This window comes from Doryrhamphus excisus, chromosome 13, assembly GCF_030265055.1.
Source record: "Doryrhamphus excisus isolate RoL2022-K1 chromosome 13, RoL_Dexc_1.0, whole genome shotgun sequence".
Lineage (NCBI taxonomy): Eukaryota > Metazoa > Chordata > Actinopteri > Syngnathiformes > Syngnathidae > Doryrhamphus > Doryrhamphus excisus.
Window position 1 is genome coordinate 14,492,478 of NC_080478.1, and position 22,673 is coordinate 14,515,150.

At 40.3% G+C, this 22,673-nt stretch overlaps 2 protein-coding genes and 1 long non-coding RNA gene across 4 annotated transcripts in view; 1 reads left to right on the forward strand and 2 right to left on the reverse strand.

Annotated features, from left to right (window-relative positions):
* The window catches only part of qpct (glutaminyl-peptide cyclotransferase), a 122,520-nt gene that overhangs the window by 35,323 nt on the left and 64,524 nt on the right, over positions 1-22,673 (forward strand). The gene's annotated exons all lie outside the window — the stretch shown is intronic.
* Positions 5,161-18,195, reverse strand: LOC131140018 (uncharacterized). Of its 2 annotated transcripts, XR_009132334.1 has the most exons (4): positions 18,132-18,195; positions 8,997-9,193; positions 5,986-6,081; positions 5,161-5,572 (listed from the first exon to the last, which is right to left on the reverse strand). It is a non-coding gene; the product is annotated as an uncharacterized LOC131140018 (long non-coding RNA). The 2 variants fall into 2 exon arrangements; XR_009132335.1 differs by lacking the exon at positions 5,986-6,081.
* foxa2 (forkhead box A2) lies at positions 19,769-22,453 on the reverse strand. Its single transcript, XM_058090059.1, has 2 exons — positions 22,089-22,453; positions 19,769-21,362 (listed from the first exon to the last, which is right to left on the reverse strand). The coding sequence occupies exons 1-2, from the start codon at positions 22,158-22,160 to the stop codon at positions 20,136-20,138; spliced, it is 1,299 nt and encodes a 432-aa protein (XP_057946042.1). The 5' UTR covers positions 22,161-22,453; the 3' UTR covers positions 19,769-20,135.

Below are 22,673 nucleotides of genomic sequence, written 5' to 3' on the forward strand. Positions count from 1 at the left end.
ATAAGTAAAATACATCAGTTTTCTTGTATGAAATTGTATGTATGAAAGTCAGTATATATGTAGTTACAGTGCATTGCTCCTATATAACATGTTAAGGTGAGTAAATCCAACTCTCATCCTCTTCATTTTCTCCTATACATACACGCACACACACTTCTCCGCCTTTCTGCTCTTTTGTTCAGTCCGTCTGCCTGCTTTGGTTGCTGCTGCTGCTGCTGTTGTGTTGCTGATGGAAGGGATTGTCTGGTTTTATTAATATGACAGGTGAGCCTGCCCAGCTGCTGCCTAAGTGTGTGTGTGTGTGTGTGTGTCGGAGCCAAAAAGCAGCAGCTGTCTCATACACGCAACACACAGGTCAATAGTCTCATAAGAAGCCACCCACATAGGAATGATTGCTGCATAAAATGCAGGTTTTATTCATCCATAAAGCATTTTTTTATCTCATACAGGAGCAAAGCAACGACACAGCACAGATGCTGTCCACCTTGACAACATATTACCCTCATATACTACCTCTTTGTTTACTTCCTGGGCTGCAAATTACCTCTTGTCATCTGCCTTGACGTCCCTTCTCATGTACACTTTATGTTTTGACTCATATGCTGGGGTTCAATAGCACCATATTGACTCAGGTAATTGAACACCACGAGGGAGACACTCTATTCATAAGACAGGCAGGGAGACAATTTAGTGACTAGAATAGTTATTGGGTCTTGTGGCAGGTTAGTAGCAAGGTGTTGGCCTGTGTGTCTGTCATTGACTGCAGCTCACGTGTGACGATGGCAGCTAAGAGGTCTTCCACCTGGGTCGCTCCATTACCTGAGTGCTTGGACCACCTTTGTCTCCCTGGTCTGTGTGGAAAATGAATGCACGCTAAGTGGTCCGGGTCAGCAGGCGTCAAGACGGACGTGTGTATGCGTTGCAGGGTGATTGCTGGCTCGGTCTCCTGAAAAGGGGTACCAGAACGGTACGGTAAAATGTGTACTCGTTGCAGACATAACCGTACAGTCGTATAGTTGCTTGCCTTGCCAACACATGCCACGAAAACTATCTTGCGGGAGGGCCCCTGCCCAATAGCACTCATCATAGGTACATTTTAAAAGTTAATCCGTGTGATTCGGTATCAGTATCGGCCGAAAACCCTAATTGGAGCATCCCTAATATTTACATATCATGACCTAGTTAAAAACAAACACTTGGGGATGATAAAATACAAACAAAATGTAAAAAGCATAGCAAATAAACAGTTGCATGCTGTTTTTTTATTTAGTTTTTTAAAAAATAGTCATAATCAAGCCTAAGTAGTCCTAAATAGTAATTTCAGGCACATGAACGTAAATATGGGACTATTGAGGAGGACCGCATCTTTTTGTATAGCATCATAATGTATGATGCAGCTCTTGTTTTGGTGCAAATGTACCCAAGGGAGTGTATTTTATAAGCAGCCACTCTAACCAGGAGACAAGGTACGTTTTATTAGCAGTTTCTGAGGAGTCGACAGACTGGCTGACTGATAGACGGATAGTGCCGGCCCACTAAGTTAGCAGAGTCGGAGGACAGGTTCGTCCCCTGCACTGACCCATGACCATCATAAGTGGCTCCTGGGTAATCTGTCCGCTCCAGCAGACCGCCATTTAGTTTTTATCACTCTTCATAAAACCAGACAGGCAACTTTTTGAATTGCAGGAACTGAAAGGGTTGAAGTGAGTTCTTTATTCATTTTATTTATTATTCAGTCCAATGAGAGAATACATAAGTGGAAACTTGAAATTATAAAAATTAATGTTTTTGTTTTATTTTCATAAAAACACAATGGTTATGTTTATGGATGCCCGATATTATGGTCCCATATTGGCATGAATATCGATTAATATCACTTTTATTTTTGATATCAGTACACAAGGGATGACATGCTCCACACAGCACCATGCTGGCTAGATGAGTAAATGTGCAATTTGCAATTAAAACACCAGTTATGCAAGGAACATTTTTTTTTGTTCCTGCTGCGTTCATACGTGATGTGTTGAATGAGTCTAGTTTATCGTACTAGATTGTATTGATCCAAAGTTTCATACTTTGCACTTTACTTTGTTCTGAACAGATGTTTGTGCCACATAGAAATGTGCAACTTTTAATATTGTATTTTTCACAGCATTATTTAACTGGAGTTGCATTTCAGTCTAAGCTGTCTTACTTGCTTTGTTATTTTAGTTGACCGTGGGTGATGAATATTTAAATGAATAAATAAAATAAATACATATATTATAAATAAATTCAAACAAATATGGCACAATTTACACACAGCATTATCATTACACAAGAACAATCTGACATTAGCAACTGCCTATTTCGGTATCTGTAATGAAGTGCTGGATACATCATGTTTTGTTTTGTTAAACAAAATTGAAATGAATATACTCTACATAGCGACTTTTTGTTAACATGACATTAACATTTGTGTTTTGTTAAATCATTATCATGAATTGTATTATCTAGCATCTATTATATACATTTATCTGTTTATGCCAGCATTAGTCTGTATTTACGTATCTATTCATTAGGGCAATGTTTGTTAGTTTTGCTCCTCTACTCACTATTTGCTCTTCCGCTTTTATTCAATTAAGGTATTATTATCATAAATTCTGTTTTTATTTATAACTGAAACAATGTTTCTGTCAACTGCACTGCTTTATTGATTTACTATTTATTCATGTAATAAGTCTTTATCAACGAACAAACTTTACAATTACAGACTTTCATCTTTTTTATTTTACTACCAAAAAGAAAGGGATAAAAGTGAACGATTTATATCCATCTTTTTCAGACACTGTGAATTGTAAACTTGTAAACATATAATGTACTTCAACATAACCTGTTTAACCAGTTGTGTAAGCTGTAATGCATGCTTGAATTATGATGCTATTAGCATCATAATTCATGTATATGCACTATACAAAATAGGATAGTTCACCTTGGCTGAGGTCTGCGTCATGTTTATTTCTTGATTATGTCGTCATCTTCGTGATGTCAAATCATTCCGGAGACTATAGCTCAAACATCTGTCACAGAAGCAGGTTGAACCACCACAAACGTTCCCCTCCCGATTACTCATGAAGTACATTTTCCATAGAAATGAATATTGCTTCTTTCTAGGTGTGGGCCTGTCAAAAGACAAGGGCTTAATACGCTGCATTGCTGTTTAAAGCACACTTTGCTCTTTTCAAATTTCCCCATTGTACCCGGCGAGATGAAAGGGCTCTTTTCAACGTGTGGTTGAGCTTTCATGTCTTTCCTCATTAATAGCAAACTTTTCTTTGATTGAGCTGAAGTCTGAGCCCGGTTTCTGCCAGACAATCAGGCTGTGGACGACTTTAGCGGAACACAATGTCAAAGCAACAAAGATGTTGTCTCAAATCCCTCTCGAGATGTCGGGCCCCCGCGTTTTACTGCAGCCGACTGAGAATTACAGTAAGGAGCCTTAAAAGTGAGGATTTGTAACTCCTCTGATCGGACTCTGGTCACGGCCGGAGGAGGATTAATCCATGAAAGCGGCGACAGGACAGGGAACGTTACATGCTTTTTAAATCACCTTTAAGACATAATCATGTAAAATGACCAAAATAATGTCATGGTATCAATACTTTTAAATGATAGCCCAGACAAGTGATAAATGCTTTATTGATACTTAGGGAGCATCACATAGGCAGCCTATACATTCCAATTCAAAAGTGACAAGAAATGACATAAATATGTTGTTTGGAGCACAGAAAGCATTTCATTAATGATTAAGATATTTTTGCTATTACAAAAAATATATATACATGAAAAAAAAACATTTTTTTTTCCGCAGAAAATATGAATATTTGTTCGTCATGCCTTATAAACACGGTTTAAAAAAAAGTCCAGAATTTTTACATATTCTGTTAATGTTTTTTTTCATGAAGTGATGAGATTTCACACTTTTTATAGTTGCTGTGAGACAAAAATGAAACTTGAATTTCCAAGTAGTAGGTTTCATTCTTTGTAAATGGAAGATTCCCCTTCTAAATGTGGTTACATGACATTATTAGAGCCCTCTAGACATGAAATAATACCCCATATAGTCACCATTACATTCATATCAAGTCACAATGTCATACAACTTTATGTTAAAAAAATCCCTTTTAATGCATTTTTTTAAGCTGCAAAACCTGGATTGTGATGCGGTGTCCAACTTCTCAGAATTGTATCCTCTATTTTTTCCTGCAACGTCATTGCACATCTGACTTCCTCACATTTACAACTTAATTTCCTGTTCTGTTGACTTAAAATGTTTGTTTAAGTACATTTTGATCATCTTTCCAGCCAGTAAAAGCTTTATTGGCTGAGTGAATTGCAGATATGAAATTAAAACTGTAAGAGACACCGCTATAGTATGTTTGAGGGATTAAAACAAAGAATGCTAGAAAGAAAACTGAGAATGAAATAGTGAATTTTCCATCCTGCTGATTTTTCCATTCCGAAGAGGGCTGGGCCAGTAAGAGGTGAGCTTTTGTTGGCGTTATCACACATTGTTCATTTGTCTCCCACCCGGAAAAGCCGTGTTAAGATAAGGCAATCCCATCATCAGATTGTCTTATCAAAGTAAAGAGCGACACAGGAGCTCAGTCAGTGTGAACAATCAAGTCAGTCTGGATGAAAAGGTTAATTGGCCCCGGGACGTTTGGGGTTAAAACATATGACAAATGGGGAGTGAAGATTTCGTAGTCACATGTCACTTTTGAGGTGTATGAATACGACTCAAAGTGGTCATTTCTGGTCATTTCAAGTGCACGAGCGTGCAAGCCCTCACACAGCGGTTGACACCGGGGTCAGTGGAATTGCCCCACTTGAACTAAAAGACATTTAGTTTGGTTTGGAAAGTGAAAACTCGAACACCGTTAATTTGTTTGCTCTTCCACTAGTCAAGACCACAGCAAATGCCATCACCTCAAAGAAGCGGTCGGCCGTCCTCACTTTTATTTGTTTGTTTCTTTGGAGGGTGTGAGAAGTTGCGGTGGACATTGGACTTGTAGGGAGGAGGGGGTTTGAGTAGCGACTCTGCATAGGGGAAGGCTGTGCGGCCTGAACGCTGGCAAACAAGTTAGCTAGTGACAGGGAGACGGGGGGGGGCGGGGGGGGGGGGGGGGGGGTTTGGGGGAAGTTGGAGGCGTGGGGTGGGGATTCATTTAGCCAGGCATAGCTGCTCTTGTTTGTGGTTGTCCCTGACAGCGTCGCCAACGCTGCTCCAAAGCACCTGTGTTTGCTCACTAGCTTTCCCCCAATCTGCTCGAAAAACGCTAGGAGCATGTCACATGGCGGCCAGATAGCCTCGGCACCATGGGAATACAAAAGCCGGGGCTTTTAGAACAGTTAATCATTAATGAAGGCCTCTCTTTTGTTCCCATTGAGCTCCATGCTGACAGAGGCTTTGATATTACATATGGCAGACAGGTCGCATGCAGATATGGCCAAGTACATCGACAGGGCCGGGCTGCCAGGTCGCTGGAACGGCGGCGATGAAAGCGGGTAGGAAAAAGAGGAGGAAAGCCATCTGCAGATGACAGGAAGAACACAGCCGTCAGTTTCTTTTTTTTACGTGATATTAAATGTCATTTGGATTCAATCATTTGATCCTAGAAATAGGGGTTAAGTACAATTTAGACAGTTAACTCATTTATGGCTAATTACTGGACAGGAAAATGGATTGTTTATTTTCTAGAGTTAAAAAATTGTACGTACATGATGACCTAACCACAATTTGCAACACATATATTATACATATTGACAATTACTATTAAAATGGTGATTTAGAAGCATGCACAAAATCATTCCTAAAATTAAAGTGCAAAATAATCGTACAAAAATGAGAGAAGTTCAACCAAAACTTTGAGTAAGTCATTGTCAGTGATTGGCAGAAAAGTAATAAACGGAACAAGTCTTCCACGGGATGGGAAGACATTTTACCAAGGCCGCAATTAATTAACACGCCGTAATCTCAGTTTGCTCTCCATCTTGAACTGTCAATGAGACCCAGACTCATTTCACACTCATCAACGGGTGCTGTGGAAAAGGTGGGGGTAAAGAAGGAAAAAAGACATGAATTAATTTTGCACATAGCAAGGGGCCAAATTTATCTGGAGGGGAGATTAGGTTTACACAGTCACGTTTGTATAAAGCTGCACTAAAGGGGTCAGAGACACTCTTATCTTCCTTTTACCTAAGAATTCCAACGGTTCTTTATTGAAAGTTCGTCTAGACTGAACCCCACCCTAACACCCCACTACAGTAGCAGGGATAGGTTCATTTTGTTCACTTCTTAGGTTTTCTTAGTTTACCCCTCATAATAGCTAGAATAGCTTAAATCTAAAATACCTTAAAAAGGAGTACAAACATTTAGTGGTGGAAACGTGGCACAAGAGCGGTTAAAGTGTCCACTCCAAGCAGGATGCTCTGTGTGCCTCCAGTCAATCATTAACATCCGGTGATACCTACAACTCTCACGGGCAAAACACATATGGAGGCTTTCTGTCAGGGAATGAAGGAACTGTCTGACATGTGCGTTTTCACATGCATGTCAGATCGTGTGTCTTGTTGTGTAATGGTAATGGTAATGGTTTTATTTCATTTGAACATGCATCAGATTACAATTGAATGCATCCCATAATCATTTCACAGTTCCACATGTCCAAAAGGAGTAGGAAGAAGCAAAGCTTATTAAATCCTACCCCTCCATCTGGTACTTTTACAATCGGTAACTGTTTGTTTACTTCCTGCTTTTCTGATATAATATTTTTTTAATTATATATAATTATTTATATATTTTATTTTTGGGCACATACCGAAGTACGAGGTGATATGACCATATAATGACATAATGGGTACCATAGTAACCGTCAATATAGTAATATATATAACAGATAATGACTGGTTCAAGACTCTTCATCCTTGTATTTAGCAAACATGAACTACTTGTATTGTTTCTTGAATTGGCTCATCGTGCATTTTTAAAGTATCTTACTCAATCTATTCCATAGTTTGATTCCACATACTGAAATGCTATGGCTTTTTAACGTTTCTTCTGAGATCATATTTCTCCTCTTGCAGGGAAGTATTGGATGCCATTTTTAGGTAATTGGTTATTTTTAGCCTTATGCATTATTTTAGCTGTTTGAAGATTAACTCTATCAGCAAGTTGAAGTATTTGTGATTTTCGAAATAAGGAGTTAGTATGTTCTCTATAGGTGGCATTATGAATTATCCTTACTGTGTATGTATTCATGTCGCTCATGATTGGAATGGAAAGTTCCCCCAATGTCAATCATCATCAATACGGAAAAGTGGTATAGTAATCCCTGGTTTATCACAATTTATTGCTTCCAGACCTGACCGTGATAAGGGAATTTTCTGAATGTAGTAGTCCTTATTTAAAGTATTGAAAACCTACCTATGATTTTCCAAATACAGTTTTTAACATTATTAGAGCCCTCCAGGTATAAAATAATATCCCTATAGTCACCTTTACATTCTTATGAACACATGTGGAATTATGTATAGTACTTAAAGTATGAAATACTGCTTAATATGTCATATTTTAGATAACTCAAAGTAGCCATCCTTTGCTTTTTTGATAACACTGCAAACTTTTTCTTGTTCTCTCAAGTTCACGGATGTCTTGTCATAGTCACTTAGTCATATTTCTTGCCTTATTGATGGTTTTAGGACATTTTTTGCTTGTACTGTTTTGGGCATAAAAAGAAATAAATTGAATTGAATTTTGCGTTTGTGTGGGTTACGGCCTCAAGAGTAAGAGTTCCTTATTCTCGGGCCTGTTGTGAGAAAATGTATTGCAAACCTGCAATACGAGCGTATTGTTCCCGTGATCTAGTCTGGTACTTGTGTGTAGGTGCTTGTAAAATACTACATATCATCACATCATCTTGGAATATGTCTTTTGAATGGATCTTTTGAATACCTTATGTTATTATATTATTTTTTTGTTCATTGTAACTGAAAAATGTGTCAAAAAATACATAACATTTGCTTAACTATGAACAATTTTGACTAATAATAGGCCATAGTCAGCAACAAAATAATATATTTCTGAAAAACTGTGATTGTGAAGTGGTGAGGGATGAAAGTATGCAGTATATGTATTGTGAAGAATTCGACTACATCCATTACTTAGGATGGGAGGATGTTCCGGAATTGAACGTTTGCATGCTATAGTTGTAATGATCAGAATAATGCTGCTTGGGGGACTCCTTCCTTGCTCATATTTAAAACTAGTTCATAATGAAAACCCCAAACGCCTATTATGGGAAGTGAAGGCATAATAATGGCATAATAATAATAATAATAATAATATGAATGCATTGTATTGTTAAGAATCATGCATTATTATCAGTAAATAATTTCATTACTTAAATAATTTTTTTTTCCAGTGTTTTCCAAAAGCAAAATAAAAATTGTGGATCAATGATGCATAAATTCAACTCAAACTCCCAAACATTAACAATATGAACATTTCAAGGTCGGGTGGAAGAGACGTTGAAACGATTGTCTTCATGCTAAGGTCACATCACAGCTAAAAATATCTCATATGCTCATGCACGAGCATCATGCAGCCATAAATCTTCTCTCTCCTCACACGCAGCCGGACTCCACTGTAGAGTATTTATTTGCTAACCCTGGTCACTGACGATAAGAACCATTGGTGTTCTCAAACTGTAGCCCCCAATCTCTCTTGGTAACAATGTCTCTAACAACACATGCTTATACCGTTCTGCTCACAATGAGAGCAAAATAGAGAACAAAACATAGGTGATAATAAATCCTGCGTCAGGCGATGAGGAAATAAATTAGGTTGTGGCAAGTCAAAGGATGGGCTTAACAAGGGTATGCTTCTAACAACAGTTCCTGTTTCAGGAGGGAAGGTACATGTGTGATGGATGGCTCTGCAAACATAGTTGACATACCTGGCCAATGCCATGGGCCGGTCACAACCCACGACTGAGAGGGACATTGTGTGAGCACTGGAGAGTGTTTGTGTTTGAGTGTGTGCAGTGTACGCATCAGTGTAGCTCTTCCCGCAGCTTTCCCATCTTCCCTGCGAGGCTTCCTCTCCCTCCTCCGCTGCGCTCGGCCCGTGGGGATCACTTCAGTCAGCAGAGCCCTGTTTGACAGAGACACAGGCTCCGGATAAATTCCACCCTCCTATTTATGGGATGTGCACTTCTGCTAGGACGCCTTCGATCCGTCCTCAGGGAGCCTGCATCTCAAAACACTCAAATAGTCTGGGTGCAGCGATAAGCAGTGGGATGGAATTATACTCCCAAATCTTTAAAGAGCTTTGTTCCATCCCGTTTTAATCTATATCCTGCATTTCTTTCCACATTTGACCATGTTTTCAACACTTTTTTTTTTACTCCTATATTTATTTATGTATTTAATTATTATTGACTTTATTTTATTTACTTATTCACTTGTTTCCTGTATTTGACACGCATACGCAAACTGCAGCATCTATTGCTTCTCTTCCTTTCTTCCTATTGGAAAATGGTGACATGTAAACACAGCAACGGTCAGTAATTGCTAAAACAAGATTAAATAGAATTAAATTAAATCTTGTGTAATCATGTGTTATTCCTTCATATCATTTGTTAAGCACGTTAAATAAGCAGTTCATGGAAAACAAGAAATTAGCTCATAAATGTGTATTAACAGATGAGGCTTACCGCTTGGAAATACGTGGAGATCAAATGTATATCCACGATGGTGTTTTTTTTTTGTTTGTTTTTTTTTTTACAGAGCGTGGGAGATGGGTCAGTGCAACCTGGTGGATGAGTGGTAAACCTTCATTGGGAACACCCAGGAATGTTTAGTTAACTCGCCCGTCATATTCAAGCATGTGTGTCAAAGGTGTTTACAGGGTGTTGACATTCACACATTGGCACTGAGGTACACGCAGCCATGTCTGACTGAGCTGGAAGAATGGAAAGTCCAAAATATTGCTCCCAAAATATTTGCAGTACAAGTAGTTTGGTTAACAAGATAAATACAAATGATAAAAACAACATTGCTATTAATATGATTATGTTTTTATTAATGCAGCATTGTGACAAAGTGCATAACAATATAACAATACCACCTAGAAATGTTTTTTTAATAAAAGGTATATTCCATTTGTGTTGTTTTCTCCTAATTAATTTTTTTTGTTAATAACTACAATTCTAATTTTAAAATAATGTGATGCTTTCCTTTATTTTCAAATGTAATTTGTGTAGTTTTTCCAACTACATTTGCATATATTATGTTAAGATAATGTATTTTACTGTGTAAAATATAAAATAGTTTTCTTGTAATTAAAGTTGGTTTGTTCATAGAAATAGAAACATTTGATAAATGGAATTGCCTTTTTTGCACACACTTTTCCTCGTCTATATTTAAATAAAGGACATTAATTTAACATACTATAATTCTACATACTCCAAAAATATAATGACATTGTTAAAAAAAAATGATATATTATATTAATACATTTTACATCTTTATTAAGTTTATCAGACTAAACCAAACTAATTTTGCCATTTCATGATAATGTTTCATTATTATTTAAATTAAAAACAAATTTTACAATACAGAAACATGCTGTAAATAAATTAAACGTGACAATGTTTGCCTTTATTTAATGACTTATACGTAAAACACAATTATGTGGTCATATAACAAAACATACATAAATATAAATGAAAATCACTATAATTACATATTGCATTTTTATACAATTTTTATTTAAATGTGGCTTTGGGCCCTTATTAGTAACACAATATTTATTTTTAGATAAAGCAGCTTAGGAAGAGGCGGTCAACGTCGTGCGTGCGTGCGTGTGCGTGTGTGTGTGTGTGTGTGTCTGGCCTCATGACCACCCACAGAGAGCATGAAGTGAGCAGCTCCAGTCGTATCCTGCCAGCTCCCCACTGACCCACAGGTGACAAAGCCCATGTTAAGGTGTTTGTACATCCAGTCACTTTAGAGCAACAGAAGCACACTCCACAAGTGTGCAGGTATCACTGGGCCAACACTCTTTGAGGTAATTGGAGGAGTGTTGTAAGTTTCCTATATGACTCACTGCGCTCTTCTGTCAGGCTGTGAATGCTGCAAGATTGTAGGTCTTGGTGAACTTCAAAATCAAGTCGCTCTTAACTCATAAATTACACGGCCGCGGACAACCTTAAGCGGTGTTGAAATGCCTCGAACAGAGCTTTATTTCAGCGTTGGCGGAGCGTGAAGCTGAGAGCACCACCCCACAAGGAGCCGGGCTCTCACATGCACAAATAAGACTGCTATTTATCCTGCCATACCTGAGCTCTGACATGCACCAAACATGGATGAGAACATTAACAATTGATGCTTCTTAATGAGGAGATGCTGCACGTATTCCATATTCGGCCTTCATACAATTACAATTAAATGGAAATATAGTTTTATTTGTATTTTTTTTATTTAAAATAAATAAAATTCCCTTCTTTTGAACTAGAACTAATCTTGGTGCCGCAACTGATACTTTGAAACGTGAACTGATGGATTAAGAGCTTATCGATAAAGCATTGTATTGTAGCATTATGGTAGGTTGTGTGGCTTTTAAATTGTATCATTGTGCTGAAAACGCATCAGGGAATGTCTTTTCTGTGTTTTTTCTTCACAACATCATATTGTGTAAAAATCATCCCCACTCTGACCACCCAGGGGGTCCCTGACACCGCAACCTTTACAAAGGGGGATGGGCGCGTGTGTGTGTTTGTATTTAGGCAAGTGTCTGCTCACATGCATGAATATGCTCCTTCATCTTATGTGTATTGATCTTCCGCTGACATCCCGCCACTTTTTTTTTTTTTTGGTTAATTATTTGTTTGTTGCTTGGTTTCAGATTCATGTGCTATTGTTATTTTATTCCCTAAAGACTTCCACTAGGGAAGCCAGGCAGACAACATTACATGTATGGAGAGCGAATACACAATCAGGAGAGACCTGGTCAATGTATATGCAAACACAAACCAACAGGACAAAACAAAAGAGCACAATATGGATGCTTCTAACATCCAGCGTCACGACACTTGCTCTGTTTGCCCACTCTTGTCCTTTAGGTCATGGAACGAGTGTTTCTTATTTCTCTCTCAAGAGCCCTCGGAGGCTTTCTGCCTTGGGTTGTAAAAATGACATCGTTGTGAAGACTCTTTGACATTTTCTTCCATCGATACGTCGTTATCGGGACTCCACGCTTGACTTGTGCTACCTCTTCTTAGAAGAGAAGCGGGGTCAACCGTTATCCCCTTTGCCGCTTGCCGCTGCCTTGTATGGCAAAGTAAGAGCCTCTAAACGAGACCACGCAAAAGGTGAAGCAAGATGCGATAACCCGTCTAATTAAACAATGAAAACAGATAAATGACCATACAGTATGGCGTACAATGGGAATTAAAAGTATAAGGCAGCTGGTTTCTTATCTGGCCGGGTAAGAAGAAACCGGGCAACAAAGGGAGGCCTAAGACTAAGAGGCTTGATGCATGGGAAAGCCATGGGCCGGCCATTGTGGCTGCCCTTCTGCTAAGCAAATAGTCCAAACTGTTCATTCCCCATCTCCCATTCTCTCGCCGGTACATTGTTTGTGTCCTTGCATTTCATTCTGACTGGGGAAGATTGCTCACAGGGCCAGTGAGCAAACAGTCCAGAAAGGAGCCAGCTATCTCCTGCCTGTTCCCAGGAGAACTAGCATTTTTATTTCAGCTCCAAGCTGTCAAAGGATTGGAGAGTTTATGTCAGGATCCTGAATTAATTGCTTTAAGCCTCAAGGCTGACGCCGGCGTTTTTATCACCAAATGTTCGGTAAAATGTTTCCTAGCAAATTATGCGGGCCCCTCCCCCTACTTCCCCCCCGACCCCCTCGGCCGACACCATTGCCGTCCTTCCACCATTGCCTTTTGGTAGTCGCCAAACATGAGCTATTGGATACATATGTGTTTGTGCAACACAAATGATGTGTGAATGGTGAAAGATTTGGTGGAATGAACGCAAACAACAAACTTTTGTGTCTGTGTGCGTGCGTGCTTGCGTGTGCGGTTGTCCCCTCCCTCGCCGTGACGCTAAGGTCCACGAGCCAAGCTTGGCAAGAAAATGAGTAAGCTTACAGATGCCTCAATAAACCATAGCTGTTCAGACATTTGGTGGACCAGGTTTTTAAGGCTCCAAACTGTCCTCAGAACTGCCAAACGGTCTTCAGAACCGTCTGTCATGCTCAAATGCTTACTTAATAACGTATACATAGTATATAATATATTGCAAGCTGCCGAAATAGAAGTGACTGTGTTACCTGATCCGGTTTAAAGACAATAAAAGTGTCATAAAGACATCTGATATATTCAAGTCTGCTATGTCAATATAAAATACCCAATTGATCCTCTGCTGATATAAAACATTATGTTGGCATGGCTACATGTGTTGTCAGTGCCTGTTGGCTCTTAACGTGAAGAGGCCAAAACCAACAAAGGAGGAAGCGGCCCGGCGGTTCCAGCCCTCTCAGCGCCACACGTCAATAACCGAACCTGAAGCCACCATCTGGATAATGCTTCTCTTTACATAAATACATCTGACAGAATTGGGAAGCAATACATTTGCATATCAAAAGCATTGAAATGATTTGAGGAACGTTGCAAGATACACTGCACACAGAAGTGCTCCTGAAATGGCTAAAAGTCATCCTTGGCATTTGAAGGAAAAGTCCAAGTGCCATTTGCATGGATATATAAACACAACTGTTTGGAACACCATGACCTCACCCAACGGCGGGTTGGAACAAGCCTGAATGCACCGCTCATTTAACTGCAACCGCAGATACATCATCTACAGGATGTGCACCTTTCATTATCTTTCTGCCCGCCACTTCAAGATAAGAGTATCCAGGCTCCCACCAATAAATCAGGCAGTTGACTCCTTAATCTGAGAGGATATTAAGTGACAAACATGGCGATGTTTCTGTCAGCGTCAAGCAGGCGAGGGTTAATAGTGTGTATCAGGGGACTACTCTGCAGTGGGGAGAACATACAGGCCTCATCCTTTGCTCGTAATCTGCTCAGCAGCCTTATAGACACCTCCCAGCTTTCCTCAATCCTTCAACCGAGCATCCTCCTTTCCATTATAAATAACACAGCCATTTATACCGGATTAAATTGGGGATTAATTTGATTCAAGTCCGGGTATGGGAATTCATTAGTGAGCTGACAGTGGCGCTATACATGCAGGGAATTTAATTTGGATCCCCCCGAGGGAAGTGGTACGAGTCGGAGGTCTTAAAGACGAGAAGGCGGGGTTTACTGCTGCCCACTTTGGATCTGTACACTTGTCGAGTGTAAGATTATTGCTGTTGATTTCTTGTTATTGGATTGAAATACTATTAGGTTGGGAGTGTATATGTTCACGTTTGGACCTGACGTATCAAAGCTACTTCCTGTCATGTAAACGCAGGGTTTGGCTCTCACTCATAAGGTATTAAAACAAGAACATTATTTGAATGTCATGGATTCTCATGAATGTTGAAACCACTCCTGACAAGCTGTGCGGTATAACCTAAAGGCATTAAATTCAAGTCAAGTGCAGATTACAGCCCCCGACCACCCCCCACCCCAAATTGCCACATCCAGAGCACCAATCTGCTTTTCACTAAATTGGACAAGTCCCATTCTAAGGTAGGCCATCTCAATGCACATGTCTGCGTAGCAGAACATATGCAGGACAAAATATTCCGTAGTTTGTTATTCCGAGGACAGCACAGGGGGCACACGGGCTTGTTTGCCTTGACTGGAAGAGGAGATTGGATTGGGGGTTTAAATGAATCGCTGGCGCACCACGTTTATAGGTTTCATTAACTTTTAATGAGTTGGGTGTCCTTCGCCATGATTGGCTGGCAAAGCTCTGCCTTCACTTCCTGGAACTGGAGCTGAGGGGGACATGGGGAGCTTTTGCAGCGATGTATTATATGGCGATGTGACGCTGAATGGGCCATACTGCGATGGAAATGGGATATAATGTGGCACTATTTCCAAAAGCCCCAGATATCCATCAGCACTGGCTCGAGGAGAATAAAGAAGCCTTGGCACATCAATCCCAGTCAGGCAGGCGTCCTTTTAGCACCGCTGACTGACAGAATTTTGATGCTAGCTTTGCCCACAAGGCTTGATCTCAAAGGCAGGCATGAGGTCTGCTGGGAAATGCCTGTGGACCTGCCAAAGAACTGCAAAAAAGCGTGTGCACCTTCTCCGACTAGTTTGCATCTGCATGCTTGATCTATATATTGCATTCTGAACTCTATGTTTTTGTAAAGGGACCATTTGCATGTTGCGATATTTCACAAGGATAAATACCGACCATCCATCCACTTCCAAGCTTATAAAAGCGGCAAGGCGCCTCAATAGATCGCCTATAGGTCACTGCATGTCCCACCAGCTGCTGCCTCCCCCCGGTACTCAATGGCTATTGTTGATGGACCTCTCTCGCTCTCTCTCTCTCTCGCTCTCTTTCTGTCTGTCTGTCTCGCTCGCTCTCTCTCGCACATCCCGTCACCCCGACATGAAGGAGTCCCACACTGGAATGTCACAGAGTCATGTCAGAAGAGATGCGGACACATCACAGTCAGCAGCCGCATTCTCACCCTGTCCATTCTGCTCTTTCTCTCTCTCTCGCTCTCTCTCTCTCTTTACCACTGTCTGCCCTTCAAACACACACACACCTTTTCATCCCAACACATCCTCAAGATGACCCTCATACGTCTAGATTTTCAAAATAAATGCCACACCTGTTGGTTTTGTTGAATGTAAAAGTCCACTCCGCCATGCTTCACCTTTGGGGGATCTTGGTGTAAGGTGTATTTTTCACCAGAATAAATACAGAAAAAGTCATTTTTGCGTAACTAAAATAACAATCTAAACAATTAATTGTGTAAAATTATATATGAATAATTTAGCAATCACACTGTATAATACTTGGAGGGGATTTATATTACTATTTTGTATTTAAAAGAAAAAACTATGCCCTGTTTAAAAAACCCAAAATTTCCATCACCTTAATTTTTTGAACAATATATCAGTTTCATATTTTAGTTGTGTGACGTAAGCAGGCATTTTTAATGTGTTTTTTGCAAAAATGTGAAAAACATGTTTTGCAGCACATCATGCATCAAAATATAGTTACATTCATTTACACATTAACATGTGTATAATAAAAATCCTTAATATTAATATGGAATAATATTTTGGGGGAAATTAAATGATAAATTTAAATGACTTCAGATCAGTTTAATTATACCCTTATGATTCATGTTTCTGTACCACCTTTGTTGACTATTTCCTGAAATATTAATATTGAAGAAAGGCATTGCCGGGATAAATGGGATAATGGGATAAATGGGATAAATGGACCCGTGTGGACCAGGCCTCCTGCTGGGTGGCTGGACTTGTGACTTTGTGGTGGCTTTAATACAAATGAACGACAATAAAAAGATATCTGATTAGGAGTATTTCCCCTTAAAGAGGAGTTAAGTTGGCCAAGTCGGTTACTCCCTTGCAAAAGCCCGAGACAGAATTACAGCTTGTTGGTCCGGTGTCCCTCTGTTGCCATGGAGACAGCTCTACTTGGGTGTTCCAATCGACGGGCTGTAGCGCTTTTTAAACTACAAGGTGCGGCAGACACCCTGCTGTATAAAACACTATATCTGCCTCGAATCACTCTCTACAGTCAATGCATTAAATTGACTTTTACTAATGACTACACCCGCATTTCACTCTTGGAAGCTTCACTTTGCAGCACTTTGATTAATATTTCAATGTTTTTGGAACAACATAAATATGTATTTTGAATTTCAGGCATTTTTCCATTCGGTTAACACCCATGGGTGGATGCGTTTAAGGCTTACACGTAGGAATTATTACTCTCTCAGGCATTGAAAGGGAGAATGTCTCACTTTCGGAGGTGTGCAGCAGAAAGGACCTACATGTCATGACACTTGAACGCGTCATATTAGTCTGTATAGATCATTTACAGGATATATCGGTTTTTCATTTCCCCCCTCCAAAAAATAAAAATAAATAACTCCAGACCGTCTGCAGCCAAAACGTGCATGGATGCCTTGACTGTGAGGTTTAATTTTTTTTTTAAAGGCATTCTTGGAGAAATATGCAAATGAAACTGCATGGGAATTGCAGATAAATCAGGTTAGCGGAGTAAAAGGATCAACAGGCTGGACAAGGCTGGACAAGTTGCTATAACAACATGTGTCTGGGATTGTGAACGCACCGTGCAGGAGTTGAGAAGCTATATATATATATATATATATATATATATATATATATATATATATATATATATATATAGCCTTTTTTTCTTGCAGAGATGAAGAAGGTGCAGTGATGTGGCCTTTTATCCTTCACTACAGATTGGGGTTAGTTACCTCTGAACTATCAAACTTGCAAAAGGCCAGTCCCATCTCCTGCTATGTGCACTACAAGCGCCTGAGCTATAGAAGATTTATTCATTGGAAGACATCACATGATTATTATTTATTTGTACATCTTTAATAACCTGCATACAATAGCTTACCATACTAATAATAATAATAATAATACATGTGTAATGTCTAAATGTGGTCATTCTTGCAGATTAATTTCCCTCAATCGGTCACATATTGCAAAAATATAGATTGCTAAAATGTCATAATTAAATGCATGTATCAAAAACTAGCAGGCACATTTGCAATAATTTAACATCACTATCATCAAATCACCCAAAAAGCTGCGGTACCACCAATGCATCTTTAACAGTTATTTTTACACATCACATTAAATTTGGGTTGCATTTTTTCCGCATGTTCTCAGCGCAAAAATCTCTTAAATCCTTTCAGTTTTACGTCCCCTCATGTTCTGACATCCAAAATGTCTCCTTAGTATAGGATGTCAGGTGTATCATCCTCCACCTCCTCCACCACCCATCCTATATGCGCATTGTTTCTCAATTAGACAACATATATATTTTATAAAACGTTAATAAATGTAAAAATAACAGATCCCTACCTGTGCAAAACGGTGCTTGTTGTGAAGCCACACAGGAGCCCATTGTGGAAGCTTTGCCTTGTGCCTTCTGCAAAGGGCTGCAGACATCGCGGCATTTATTTGAGCTCAAACTCAGTCACTGTTGACTTTAGCACAAAGCAAAGATTTCACTGCCCCGCTAGTTAAAAAATGATTATTTTACAGAGATATCGATCGGTGTGCTATAAAAAAAATCAGCTTAGCGTGATATGTCTAAAATGAATAGAAGCAAATTTAATGTCTGTGTAAATTTACAGAGCCGCAGTTGTCCTATTCGGAGTTTACACATTGGGTGCAATTTGGTTTGTGTATGTCAGTGTGTGAGTGTGTGTGTGTGTGTGTTTGTGTGTGTGTGTGTACTCTTCTATACGTGGGCATAGCCTGCACTCCATTGTTTACTGGCTTTGTTTATTCGCAGATCACTTTGTTTAAAGTGCGATGCGTAAAGTGGGGTCTAGAGAATAAAAACACACTTGTACGCACTACATTTTCAGGTGCAGAGGGGCTATCGTTTTGTATTAGGTTTGCCTTGGAGGTGCAAAATGGGAGGTCTGCTTCTGTGGAGACCATGCAACATGGTTTTGGAGCTGAAATATCCCCACAGTCATTCGGCACAGCAGGGGGTTGAGGTTAATTCATGTGGATGACAAGTAACCTATCTTATCTAACAAGATGGGAGGGTCCCAGCACTTTGGGAGTAAAACAGGAGACAATGGAGGTCCAGATTGGAGGGAGAGAAGTTAGAGCATCACATCCCCGCAATCAGCACCCCCCCCCCCTTTTTTTTTCTCCACACAGCTACTATTCTCCCGCGCCACAGGGGGCTGTTTTATGTGACAAAAGGCACTTCATCTTATGCAATGGCCTAAACTTTACTGTCTTGCACTTGCATGATTGGAGGTTTGCATGAAATGTCTCCTTGCAGCCATATGCATGTGGCTTATGGGGGGGGGGGCATTTCATTGGATGATGGAGTGGAAAATATGTTTTTTCATAAAGAGTCGTTATATGAAATATAATAATATAATATTGCCTTGGTTAAAGTTCTTTAACCGTTAACGTCATATTTGTAATCATGCTGAGGTCGTTGATAGAAATGGTATAAATAGTACATCCACAATAATAAATTATAAATATATATTGCAATTATGCTCGTGTATATATTGGGAAAAGGCATATTTTTTATATAAAATTAGTTATATTAGTGCATTTTGTTCTTTCATTCAAATTTAGAAAATATATACAAGTATAATACAACAATACTAACCTAATGCTATTTACATTTGCTTTGCATAGCGTTTATATGGATTATGTTTAATTACATTTTGCACACTAATTTTGCAATATAGTTTAATATGGGGCACAAATCTTATAAATTGTTACTAATAATAATTCAGCCTGGACTTTAAAATAAACTATCAAATAAATAGTGTTAACAATTTAAATGTATTTCTGCAATTATCTGAATATATCGTGTTTTCCATCTAACAACTACTACTAATAATGATAATAATTATTATTATAAGCATGGTAACATCATTATGTAATAATAATAATAATATCTGTGCATGAATACATTTTGTAATCATTTCTCAGCAAATCATCATCTTGAGAAAACATGACCAATAACACTTTAATATAGATTCTGCTCTTGTCACTACAAGAATACACATATACAAGCCATAAATAGGAATTACACAAATGATTGAAGGAATCCATGTGTTTTCAATTTCAGTTATGCAGAAGTTATTTTACAGCTCATTTTTTTCTTTGGAGTCCATTCCTGCAGCAGACGTGAACAAGTTGTCATGATTTTTTTTTTCTTTCTTGAACATCCTCTGGAAATAATTAGGCTACTAAACAAACTCGACAACTAAAACGATGAGAAAAGTCCAAAATATTTGAAATACATATTGTACACAAATTCTATATTTTTTGTATTTTTTTTTTACAAATGTACACATAGAAGTCCGTTTGGGGTGTATTTTACGAGGAGTTCATGATCGGCCTGGAATAGACGCCCTGGTAGTAAGATGAGTCAGGTATGGAGGTGTCCAGACCGGCCTTCCCCGCCATGGAGCCCATGGAGAGGGCCCCGGTCATGGGGGAGCCGTAGCCCGAGTAGTGCATCACCTGCTCGTAAGTCTTTAGGTCCATTTTGTGGTGATGATGGTGGTGGTGCTGCTGTTCCGAGGACATTAGGTTGTTAATGGAGAAGGGGTGATTGAAGGAGTAGTGGTGCTCCGGCTTCAGGTGAGGGTCGTGGGCCAGGACCGAGTGATGCTGGGATAGAAGGTGCTGACCCTGCGGGGAGGAGGCAGAAGCGGCGGCTGCTGCCGCTGCTGCTGCTGCTGCGGCTGCTGCGGCGGCGTGCTCCGGACTCAGAGCCTGCCCAGCCTTCATGTCCGACATGGACCTTTTGTGCTCGCCGGAGGACGAGTTCGAATGCGGCGACTCGTTGCCGTTACAACTCTCCGAGCTGCTGTGGGAGGAACCGTCTCCCGTTTTGCGTCCGGACTCCTTTCCGGGCATCTTCTTGTCGCACTTGAAGCGCTTCTGTCTCCGCAGGTAGCAGCCGTTTTCGAACATGTTCCCCGAATCCGGGTGGAGAGTCCAAAATGAGCCTTTACCGGGTTTATCCGGCGATCTGGGCACCTTGAGGAAGCAGTCATTGAACGACAGCGAGTGGCGGATGGAGTTCTGCCAGCGCTGCTGGTTCTGCCTATAGAACGGGAAGAGGTCCATTATCCACTGGTAGATCTCCGCCAGGGTGAGCATCTTACTCGGAGACTGCTGGATGGCCATCGTGATGAGGGAGATGTATGAGTAAGGAGGCTTGGCGTGGGTGTAGCTCCTCCGGTACGTCTTCGGGTCTCTGGACCGGTTGATGTTCGATTGTCCGTAGATGGGACTCATGGCGTTCATGTTGGTGTAGGACGTCAGCGCGTTCATGGAGGCGGGCTGCCCGGTCATGGGGCTCATGCTGGGGCTGAGGGCCGCGCTCATGGCAGTCATGCCGGCGCCCATGCCGTTCATAGCGCCTGTGCTGGGGGACATGCCGGTCATGGAGGGACTCATGGCCGTGTTGACGTAGGACATGTTCATGGAGTTGGCGGACATATTGGCGGAGGTGCTCATGCCGGACATGCTCATGTAGGTGTTCATTGTGTTCATGCCCAGGCCGGCGTTCATGTTGCCAACGGAGGTGTAACACTGTGGATGGAGATCACAACATCAGTGAAAATTGTGCGCTGATATTATTGAACAGTACTATTTCATGGTGTAATGTTACTACTATCAGTGTACTGATACTGCTATGAAAGGTGCTATTAAAATATTCACTGCATGGTGGTATTAAATAGTGCATTGCTGCTATTGTAAACAGTGGTATAAAATATATATTATTTTTATGTTATTATACACAACTTCAATAGTATATTATTTAAATGCAGGTGAACTATAGTACTATTATATACTGCAGCAGTGTGGGGAAAAAAAACCATTACTGCAGATTGTTCTAAAACTAACTCATAATGCCTACATTTCCACGCAAGCCATCAATTAGTAGATAGAGTCCACGCACACACACTTCAAAGAGCGCATCCCCAAATATTTGAACCAATCAGCACCCCCAAATCAAACATCTCTACTGTTTGTCAAGTGAAAACATGAGGGAAAAAATAGTGTGATTTGCTGTAGATAGGTATATAGACTAAAATTATAAACCAAGTGAAAAGTTTGCCCCCCTCCTCCTCCTCTACATGTCAAGCAACTTTGTTAGGATAGTGAGTGCACGGCGTGGAGATGGGGGAGGATTTGGAGGCGCCTCAAGTCAATATTTGATCACAAAGTTAATATTATCTCAGGGCTAATATTGAGTTGTATAAAATGGGATCGGCTTTAGACAAGAGGGGGGAAATATATATTTAAGGTACCCACCTCAGGCTCTCCATAGTAGGTGCTCCAGTCGGTGTGTTCGTGTCCTTCCATTTTAACTGCTCCAAGCATCATGGAGGACTTTCAACCAAGCGTCTCCCAGAAGAGGAAATTAAAAAAAAACTGCCAAAAGTGTTTCTAAGGATACAGCCGCTGACTGGGGACCACTGGTGCATGTGTCTGTGTGGCCGCCTTGTCCCTCCAAGTCCAACGGTGGCGCACAAAAAAGGAGAGACAGCCGCGCAATGCGTCAGCGTGTGAGCGCAGATGAAAATGACGCTCGGTTCAGCCAGTTGACGCAGTGATATAGCTGTGTGCGCCAGCCAAGCCTCCAATCCCGACTTGTACGCCTTGGGCCCTATTTGAATAATCTGCTCGCACCTAGGCGTGAGCCTCCTCAAGCTTCACCCCCCCTCCTCCACTACCACCACCAAGCCCCCCCTCCGCATCCACACCAGTTGTACACCTGCATGCACTTCAAAAAAGGAACACTTTGATAGATTTCCTATCATCTTGCGGCACTACTTTCTGCATGAGGTGCATCTCATTGTTCCTGCTGGGCTATAATGCATCATTTTAATTTAGCGT

What these genes read in the sequence shown, in the direction of transcription:
- foxa2 (XM_058090059.1), bottom strand. Translation starts at nt 22,160, where the DNA reads ATGATGCTTGGAGCAGTTAAAATGGAAGGACACGAACACACCGACTGG. An exon ending in CCTACTATGGAGAGCCTGAG is followed by an intron (nt 21,363 to 22,088) that starts GTGGGTACCTTA and finishes CTCCATCCACAG; the next exon opens with TGTTACACCTCCGTTGGCAA.